At 39.8% G+C, this 10,831-nt stretch overlaps 1 protein-coding gene across 1 annotated transcript; it reads right to left on the bottom strand.

The window, feature by feature from the left end:
* Positions 1–8,042: 8,042 nt before the first annotated feature.
* Positions 8,043–9,236, bottom strand: LOC108655882 (uncharacterized). Its single transcript, XM_030386948.2, has 3 exons — positions 8,548–9,236; positions 8,303–8,475; positions 8,043–8,235 (listed from the first exon to the last, which is right to left on the bottom strand). The coding sequence occupies exons 1-3, from the start codon at positions 9,171–9,173 to the stop codon at positions 8,159–8,161; spliced, it is 876 nt and encodes a 291-aa protein (XP_030242808.1). The 5' UTR covers positions 9,174–9,236; the 3' UTR covers positions 8,043–8,158.
* Positions 9,237–10,831: the final 1,595 nt, after the last annotated feature.

The following is a 10,831-nucleotide window of genomic DNA, read 5'->3' as shown; positions in this document are numbered from 1 at the left end:
TTGATTACTGGCCCAGACGACGGCCGGCCTTTTATACTACTCGAGTGTGAAGCCTTTTTTGTTTGGCCAAAGAGCGAGGAGAACAAGCAGGAGAGAGAGAAGGGGACGTAGAAGGAGAAAACATAATAAACTCGCACGTCAGTGGCAACGATTTGGCTGCCACTCGTCCCCACAGCCTTAATCCCCGAAATCCTCAGACACCCACGCCCAGCTCGTGACATTGACAGCGCGCCTGGGACTTTGTGTTTTTGATTTCAGCTTCAGCTTCAGCTTCAAATTCGAATCTGAATCCGAATCCGAATCCGAGTCCAAGTTCGAGCTGTGTGCTTTCTTGTGCCGCCGGCGGCTGTAATATGTGTCAGGCACAGGCACAGCCACAGCTTGACCAGGACAGACAGAGAGAGAAAGAGAGAGAGAGAGGGGAGGGCGGGGGAGAGGCAGAGTCACGGTTCATTGACCAGACCCCGGCATCAGCGGCTGTCGCTCTCCATTGAGTCTGTCCAAAATATGTGGGCGTCCATTTCTTTCAGCAGTCACTCCTTCAAAGCTTCGACTTCTCTTCTTTTCTTTTCTCTGCCTTTCTCTTCCTTTCCTTTTGCCAATGTTGTGCTTAACACTTGGCCATGTCCTTGACAATGGGCACAGCGGCGCGGCAGCTCCTCGACGACTGCTTGATAAATGTCTGGCGACTGCCGCACTTAATGCTGCCTCAATCATCTTCATTGCTCGTGTTATCGATGGCCATTGTATTTAATCGTTGACTGGACTGAAAAAGGCGTTTGCAAGTAATTGAATTCTTTTTCTTATACATATAGATATATACATATAGATATATATTTTATTTTGCTTCTCGCTTTGTTTTGGCTTGCCATCTGAAGTGCTGGCAAAAATAACTTAATGACTGTGTTTATGATATGTACATATAAAATTAGAAATCATATGGATGATTGTCTCTATACACATATTTCAAGTGAGTTTTGGTCTGATTGAGTAGAGAGATTTGGAGCCATATAATATCTTTTGCAATATGTATTTTTATACAAACAATTTGCATTCGTCATAAATTGCAAATTATATTCACGCTTGTCTTGATTGCATAACGAGACATACAGTCAGTCGCAAACGTATTCGTCTACGTATACGATTATTTTTGCTCGATATAAAACAATATATTTGTAGTAAATTTTTTTTATATTTATAAAATATATATTTAAAGTGTATTTTTGGAATATTATTGTCGAATTTTGATATTTGCATTGGGGATAAATTAAATAAATTAAAATAAAATTTGCTTATCTATTTTATTCTTGTTTTTAATTTTATGATCAATATTATTTTTTAATATTTTTTTTTTTTATGATTCGTGATTAATTAGAAATTATATTGAAGCTTGTCTTCATTTATGACGTGAAATTTGGAATGATTTATATATTTAAATATAGAGTTGTGTAACTTTTTTTTAAATATTTTTATAAAATTTTTTATATGTTATATTTGTAAAATAGAATTATGTACCTTTTTAATTATTTTTTTTATTATTTTTTTTTATTCTCGTTTATACTTTTAAAAGTAATGCATTACTAGCGACTTTTACTAAAGTATTGAATGAAAAGTTTTCAGACAAAACTTATAAGCGAGATGGGGCATTACTTCAATATTGAGACGCAAACAAGATGAAAATGTAGTGGCCCTGTCAAGGCTAGGTATATTGTCTTAACTTTCTTGCGCCGGAGTCCTTTGCTACTTCAGCCGTAGCCACTCAGGTGAGCTAGGTGGCCTCTGTGTAGTTCGTCAATCGACTTGGTGACATTTTTCGATTGACCTGTATTCCTCCATTCCTAATTGGAGCCCGCATTCCTTTGTATACAAGTATTTCATTTTTAATTGCAAGTTTGTTAGTGAGCTTGAGTAGTCAACAAAGCATTCCCTTTGCCTTCTTATACTCATTCAGGAAGTTAAACAATATATTGATTCTGGGCAATATTCGTCGTCGTTCGTCTTCCGCACTTATGTAGATATACATATAGATGATAATCGTGGTATAATGATATCGCACATTGGATCAAGAGAGTAAACAATGAAGAACGAGGCGTATGGTATACTTATACGGAGCGAGGCTTGAGCTCTAGAGAGTCACTGCTACCGTACAGTAATTATTGTTCCAAGAAGAACCACGTATGATGAGAGCTGATGCGAGAGACTAGAGTATTTAGTCTGAGCCCTACAAGCCGACACAGTCTTCTGAGTATAATTAAGTAAGAAAGAAGAGACTAGAGTCTGAGCTGCCTATTGTGGCTGCATTAAAATTTTAAATACTTTATATTTTAATATGATTTATCAATTTAGAAATTATATAAAAGTTCAAGTGAGTTCAATATAAATACATTGTCTAATTATTAAGCTGACTTAATAACATCTGGCGCTCTAATCACTCTCAAAAGTCTCGAAATTTGCAATTGAAATCAATGAAATTGATTGAATAAAGCTCTAATTGTTTCCGCTAAGTGACTTTCGTCATAAATAATTGATTGGCATAATTAGGCCAAAGGAATTTTCAACTAAACAGCTTAAATGTTGTAAATGTTGAATGGAGCCAGTGCGGTGCTGCTCAAGCATTACACCTGACGGAGCAGCCTTCCACTCGCTCCCACTTCCTCTCTGTCTATCTCTCTCTCTCTCTCTCTCTTTCTCTCTCAGTCTCTCTGTTGCGTGGGTGTCAAGTGGCACAGCTCGCTGGGCAAGCCGCTGGCCATTAAGCGTCTGCAATTAGCAGTTAACAGGCAGACGCGCCAGACCCTTGGCCAGATTAAAGTCCGCTTGTCAAACTAAAAGCACAATTAATAAATTTAAGCGTTTATTTCCCAGCATTTTGACAGCTGGCTGTCCCGTTAGTTCGCCAAGATGAAGCACACTCAGTTAGGGCTTTTAATGCGGCTCACTTGACCAGAACGGAGAGGAGCAGTCACAGCAATAATAACCATTCAAAAAAGGGAGCATGCGACTGCATAATGCTCGCCTAGGGATATTCTTTGATGAGACATGTCCTAATGGCAAGGAGATATAGTTGAAGAATCCGTCTGGAATCATCACAGATCTACATTTTATATCTATGATATATGATACATAACTTTGATGATCTATGACGTTATCTGAGGATCTTTGCTGATCTGTGAAGTCTATGTGGTTCTATGATAGCCTATTATGGTATGTAATGGTAGCCTATGAAGATCTAAGATTATAGAGGATCACGGTAGAACTGTTAAGATACGATCTATAGAATCGATAGCCAAAATTATATTTTTTTTCCAATAGACGTTGCATATTTTCGATGTTGCTATATCGTCTCAATTAGCGGATATTTAACTCAATAAAAATTTATTGACAAGTAAAGAAATGTATTTATATAATACTGGTTATCTGTATATTTATATTTATAAGATTTAAAAAAATTCCTTTTTTCGCAATAAAACGATATAAAAACAAAATAATTATTGCTTAAAATCGAGTTCAATGTTATGGAATCTACATATTAGTTGATTAATCAAGCTTTTCAATTTGGTGTATCTTTATTTATAGGAAATGAAACATTCTGTCTCGTTTTTCATTATTTTAGTAAAAAAAATGGATGCAAAAAAAATTCGATTGCATATGCTTAATAGCTGGTGAATCCATCGATGGAGCCACCGATGGGAGAGACAGTCGCATGGAACCACTGTCAATAGCTTTGCAGCTCTAGGGCAAATCAGTTGAGCACATGAGATGACAAATTAGCAAATTCATATCTCTGGCCGCTCACAGATATCAGAGCTTGCACAAAACTCATATACTCGCTTCAGTACAGAGAGCGAGAATTACAAGTTTCGCGAGAATGTAAATGCAGCGCCATAAAAAATGAATTCAAATGGCGATGTGGCCGCCAACTGCAGTTGCAAATCCGTCAACACACACACACACAGACACACACACACACACATGCAGACACTCTTCACACATACTTCTACGCAAAACAACAAACTAATAAATATTTTTACCCATATAAGCATAAAATATTGTTTCAAGTTTGGTGTGCGGCCGTACACAGAGTAGAGATCCATAGCTGGGACAGCTGCACCCATATATACCACACAGACTCTCTCCCCCTCCTCCTCCCTCCCTCTGGGCAGACCAAAATGGAAACTCAGCTTGTTTGTGCGCTGCCATTTTGCACAATATTTCATTTGCCAGCATTTCCGTGCAGCGTTACCCAGCAGCCAAGCAGCAGCGTCTCGCTAAACCTAAACCTAAACCAAAACTAAAACTGAAAAAAAAGAGCCTCGAATCCAGCCCCTCGACAGCAGTCGCTGGCCAGCAGCCCCACGTTGGCATGTGCAAGTGTCTGGGCCATGAATTTATATTGGTCGATTTCGATTTGAAAGTATTTCGGTTAGATAATCTCAGCATTTTTATCGCATTCCATGCCATGTCGACACACTGTTTGATCCTGCCGAGCCACAACAAAGTCCAAAAGTTGTCGACTCGGGTCAGCAGTCCGACTAAACATATTAAGCGTCAAGCTACTGCATGGCTCTATATACATGTGTGTGTGTGTCTGGGTGTGTGTGTGTGTGTGTGTATACAATATAGTATATGCTGTTGCCTGCCATCGAGTCCTGCTGCTGCCTCTGCCTGCCGTCTCCTGCTGTTGGTTGCCTCCTTCTTGCGGCCATGTCTTGGTGTAAATTGCTCAATTATAGGCCAAAACGACGCATCTGCGCGTTTGCTTCACGCTGTCCAACTGTCTGTCTAGCTGTCTGTCTAGCTGTCTGTCTAGCTGTCTTTCTGTCTGGCTGTCTGTTTGTCTGTTTGTTTGCCTCAAAGTTTGTTGCAAAATTCACATCAACTTGATTACTGCATGATTTCCACTGCAAAGTTGCCTGACAACTTGAGTTATTTACTTGTTTGCGTAAAAATTTGCGCATCCGTCAAACACTTTTTAGCAGCAAAAAAAAAAAAGGATGTAGAATCAAACAAATAGAAAAGACAATGACATTTGATACGTTCCACTCTATTTGCAGTCGGGCGAGTATAAATGTTTCGCATGCTGGCGCTTCGTTAGTTGCTGCAGACGAAGCCTGGGAGCAGGGCAGGCATGGGCATGCTTTGGCATTAGGACAGAGCCGGACCGAACTGGAGAGCTGCAACTAGAGAGAGGTGGAGAATGAGAGCGCATAAGAGGGATAGAGCGATATAGAGAGATTGCACTTGTTCAACTTCAGTCAATGCATTTCAATTTGGGCCATTGGAAACAACTGAAATCAACACGTCGAATCGCTTAGCAGGTTCGTTCCATTGGCTATTCAAGATGTATCAGGCGGGCATCAATGCAGTTGTCTACTCCGTCCACAGTGTTTGGCTGTGGCACGGAGTCTCCATTTCTCGGTTGTGTAAATGCATGTTATTCGAGAGACACGAGCATGATGCTGGCCTCAACTAACATTGATATTTGCTGGACAGTGTACATTAGAATTGGGGCCAAGGCATTTATCCTTACGGAATTCACTAATGGAAAAGTCAATTATATGCCATGCATTTGAGCATGGTATGGGGACACATGATAACGTGCTATTTATGTGTAGACTTCTATAAATGATCTTCCTCTCTCTCTCTCGGAGTGTCGCTTTTTCTCTGTGTTAATTTCCTGCTCCCTCTCATTTCTACTCGCTTCCCATTGTAATTTCTCTCCTAGACAGTCACTCTTTTCATTCCTTTCCATCCAGATTTCTCTTTCTCTCTTATCGTAATGTCCCTTATTGCTATTCGCATTCACATTCCCTGCCTATTTATCTGTGATCGTCACCTTTCATTCTATTTTTCTGTGCCTCTGGTTCTATTTCTTTCTCTCTGTCTCTCTCTCTCTCTCTCTCTCTCTCTATTTCTACCTCTTCCTACCCCTCTCTCTATCTCCCGCGCTTTATTTCTTTCTCTTTCCCCTTCTTACTTCACATCTCTCACTCCGTCTCCCCACCACTCTCCCGCTCTGTGCCACTCTCTCTCTCTTTTTCTTTCCTTCTCTCCGTTTCTCGCTCCCTCTCACCGCGCAGCTTATTTCTGTCTCTATTTCTGTTTCACTTTCTCTCTCTGTCTTCTGCTCTATCCATCTGTCCACTGTCTTCCGTCTCTTTCTTCCTATTTTTCAATGGTAGTCTCGCTTCCCTCAATTATGGTATTTCACCATTTCATTTTCTCTGTTTACATATCTATCTGTCTGTCTGTCTCTATCTCCTTCATCTTCTTCTTCACTTAAAATTGTAATTTATTTTCTCTTTCTATCCTGATATATCCCATTTTCATTCTCAATCGTATTCCTACTCTCGTCTTCTCCTCTTTCTCTCTCTCTCTTTCTCTCTCCGCATTTTCGTGAGATCTTTTTGACCATCCTCTATTCCATCTAAGTATTTCTTAACCAACTTGCTCCACACGCACTTTGTGTGTAGGATATCTCTGTATATATGTAAGTATACCTCTCTCTCTCTCTCTCTCTTTCTCCCTCTCTCCCTCTCTCTCTCTATATGTATTTATATACACCCGGAAAACGTGCGCCAAGTGAACCAGTTTTCTTTTATTGTTTTGTGTGTGTTCTTGGCTGTTTATCTGTGGGACAGCCCCACGCGCGATATATGCAAACAGACGACAATGGGATGATGTTACTTGTGAAATAAACAAAACTTGCGGCGATACTCGCCACAAAACTTGACGCTCGTCTGTTGATTTAGGCAAATTTATATTTAGACAACAACAATAACAACCAAGAACAGCAACAGTAACGGCAACGGCAACGGCAACAACAACAGCAAGAGCAACAACAATATTGACAATAGAATAGCGGATGTGACTACCCCCTTGCGTCGAAAGACAATTGCTTAAAATTTTTGAAGTCGACAGCGGATTCCGTTGCGGGCCCAACAAAAGGCGCCTCATCAACGCAACCAGCAACAATGACAGCTAACAAACCGTTAAGTGCCGCAACAAATCGCCAAAAATTGAAAACTGTGGGAATACACACGACGCCAGACGCCGGTCCAACATGGAGAAAGAGAGCGAGCGAGCGCGAGAGTGAGTGAGATAGCAAACACGGCGACGCACCCACACAAAGCCAGATAGCAATCTCGGGCTCTCAAAACAAAACACAATAAAACAAAAAAGAAACCAAAAAAAAAAAAAATAAATAAAAAAAAAATAAGAAACAAACCCAAAAAAATAAAATTAAAGAACATACAATCTACAGTCACCAGAAGACAATAAAAACAAATAAAAAGTATTTTCAAATGCCATTTGAATTAAACTGGAAGCAACTCGACGGGATCTAGAAATTTTCAAATTGCATTTCCCTGCATGAGTAAAAACGAAGGCTTATCCAAATATAAATAAATATGATAAATAAATGTAATTCCCTAATTTGACTGCCTAATAAATTTGCTTTCAAGCTAAGCGGCGCATAAGCTCTCTCACTCTGTCGGCGAATTTGCGGCTGTTCTCTAATTGTTAGGCAGTTAGTCCTACTCCTAATCAGGAAATGGAAATTTTAAGGGATTAGCTAAAGATTTAAATGAATTGGAGTAGAGTGAGCTCGGTGGGCAGCTCTTGACTAGAGACTAGTTGACAAGGAACTAAGGAAGTAGTGGATACATGTACAAACACGCACACATACACATATGGGAAATCGATTGAAAATGTTGAATTTTCTTCTCATTAAAAGAAACTTCATTAGGTAGATGATCATTTGCACAGCTTGATATTGAAATCTACATCACATATTTATCATCTCTACCCTGATCAAATTATAGCTAGCCGATTTTGAGTATATGATCGATTCTTATCGATAACAGAAAGAGTCAGCGCAGTGATAAGCCCGTATAGCATATATCTTTGGTATGAGTGCCTTGAGTATAGAAATATTATAGTATTAAATATATTAAAATATAAATGTGCAAAATAAAAATATTAAAAAAAAGGATACTCTGACGTCCCATATTTAAAAATAATTAAAAACAAAAACAATCCAATATATAACCTTTACAGGTATTTCATTTTATTACGTGCACAAAAAAAAAATAAGGTAGGTACGAGATATTCATAGCTAAGGTAATTCTGTTCGATATGATGGTGATCGATAGTCTAGTTATCGGTTGAAGCTCAGGCAGCTCACATTGGGCAGCTCAAAGCGACGCACTCGAGGCGGCTGCTGCAGATACTCGACTGCAAGAGATCAAATAGAGTATATTAAATGATAATTCTATATATCTTATATATATTTGAGGTATACCTGCCAGCGGCTGATAGCCATGGGCATCGGCGCGATAGCAGCGCAGCTCGTACTGGATGCTGTGCCCGTAGTGCCGTGGCTGGGCGTAGAAGCCCTCGACCACCAGACCGTGGTGCTGGTGCTCGGAGAAGAAGCCACGCTCCCAGCGGCGCACGCCGTTCGGCAGTGAATAGCTGTGGGATGTGGATGGGGCAGAGTGGTGTAGAGTGGTTGCGGTGGCGGTGGTGCGTTGCCTGTTGACTCACCCGAAAACGTAGCTGCCGTCCGCGTTGCGGTCGTTGAAATTGTCGCGATACGGATTGTATTCCTGCTGCGGCGTCTCCTGCGGCAGCTGCTGAGGCACCTCCTGAGGCACCTGCTCGGGCTGTGGCTGCGGCTGTGGCTGTGGCACTGGCTGCTGGGCGGGACCCGTATCCGTATCCGTGTCCGTGTCCGTGTCTGCATCAGTATTGGTAATCGTATCCCCATCGTTGTCTGCCTCATCGCTGTCCTCGCCGTCGTCAGATTCGTCGGACTCGGCAGAGTCAGCGAAGAGCCGAACAGCCGCCGCGGCTGATCTGGGCGCCATAATGCCCGGCCGTCGGCGGCTCAGCACGGCGAGTGGTGCAGCTGTCAGTGGTGCCACAGCGCTGGTCAGCTCCTGCCCCAGCAGCTGCCGCAGCTGCTCGCCTGTGCCCATCACCTCGTCCGCATCGTCCGCCTCGTCGCCGTCGAAGATTTCGAAGCTCTCGGCAAAGCGCAGACTGGGCGCCAGCAGCTGGCGCGTGGGCACAGCCAAACCCTGACCAAATGTGACTGCAATGCAGCCAAAGCTGATGCACAGCAGCAGCAGCAGCAGCGGCGGCAGCAACTGCGGCTGCCCGGACATCATCGTGCTGGGCTCTGTGCTGGATTCGTATGTGGGCGGGAGTGGAGTGGAGTGAGGGTGCTAGTCCAGTCAGTGTTGCGGTCAGCGTTAAATGCGCTAGCCAACAATCAGTTGCAACACTTTTATATGAAGCCATCGGCGAGCTGGAGCTGGAGCTGGAGCTGTTGCTGAAGCTTTGCAATCTGCAACAAATCAGCACGGCGAATGCATAAATTTCTATTGGTCCGTTGCCAGGTGACATGTGATGTGAGTTTAATTAACATTCGCATTGAAATCAGCTTTGCTCGAGTCAAATACAAACACACCCACACACACACACACGCACGCACACACATCGATGACGTCTGCGGCACAGTTGACATATCTCAGCCACAAAGTTTGGCAAATTGAAGCGCTGAGAAATTATGCGACGGGTTTTTGCTGCAGGCAGAGAGGCTGCGATTTGTATTTGCCTGCGATAAACATTCTCAGGCGTCGAGCATTGAGCGTTGGCTAATTAGGTCAGCTAACCGACCGGTTCTTCATTCACCATCACATCTGCCCCCGCCATCCGCTCCGCCGCCCAACCTGCTCAGGTGTGACACTCAATCAGCTAATTAAGTCTACTTTGCGGCTACCGCACAGCCGCTGCCCGAATTATGTTGCATAGTTTTAGACACTGAGCGTTGCTGCTGAAGACCGCAGTGGAGTGCTCAACTCATGCTCTGATTGAACTTTGGCAGTCGCATTCATCTGCTCGACATGGGCTTAAGCGCCCCAGCTGTTGAGCTCTATATAAATGGCGTGTCTGCCTGGGCAGTCCGGGAATGTGTTTTCTAATTATTTATATGCAATTTTCAATCTTGTATAAATATTATTTACATTATAATTATATAAATATTATATATTTATTTATTCATATTATTATCTATTTATAAGAATATATATTTATATAATATTTATATAATTATAAATATAAATAAATATATAATATTTTTATAATTATAGATAAATATTATATATTTCTTTATATTTATAATTATATGAATATTATAAAAATATATATTATATATTTATATATATATATATATTATATAATATATATATATTATATAATATATTTTTTTTTATTTTTAGTTTTTTATATATATTATATATATTCAAATTATATAAATATATATATTTTTTTATTTTTTATTTATGCATACATATACGTAAATATATTATTTACATTATAATTATATATATCATTTTTATTATTATTAATTTTTTTCTATATATATTTATATTCTACTTATACAAATATGTATATAAAATTAAAATTTTTTTTTAATACATATATTATTTATATAATTATAGATATATAACTTTTCAATTTAATTTTTATGAATTAATTTTTTAATTTTAATTTTATTTTATATTAATTATTTAATTATATGTATGTATGTATATGTGTTATTTACATTATAATTATATAACTACAATATTAATTTTATTTTATTTATATATATTTTAAGCATATTTAATATATGTACTTTACTTAATATATGATATATATTTATATAATATCTTATATCATTTTTAAAATATAATTTTAAATTTTTTTAAATTCATACTTTGTTCTCATTTATTGAGCTGCCTTTCAGTTGGCTAATTGCATTTGTCTTTGGCTCTCTGAGTCA

The sequence above is a fragment of the Drosophila navojoa genome, chromosome X, assembly GCF_054131105.1.
Source record: "Drosophila navojoa isolate 15081-1374.11 chromosome X, UAZ_NAV_1.0, whole genome shotgun sequence".
NCBI lineage: Eukaryota > Metazoa > Arthropoda > Insecta > Diptera > Drosophilidae > Drosophila > Drosophila navojoa.
The sequence above is the reverse complement of the archived record's forward strand: the minus strand, read 5'-3'. Positions and strand labels throughout refer to the sequence as shown.

Bases quoted from the DNA above. Each gene is read 5' to 3' on its own strand.
- LOC108655882 (XM_030386948.2), bottom strand. From the start codon at position 9,173: ATGATGTCCGGGCAGCCGCAGTTGCTGCCGCCGCTGCTGCTGCTGCTG. The intron at 8,476-8,547 runs GTGAGTCAACAG...CACATCCCACAG, and splicing joins GACGGCAGCTACGTTTTCGG to CTATTCACTGCCGAACGGCG. The intron at 8,236-8,302 runs GTATACCTCAAA...GATCTCTTGCAG, and splicing joins TGGCTATCAGCCGCTGGCAG to TCGAGTATCTGCAGCAGCCG.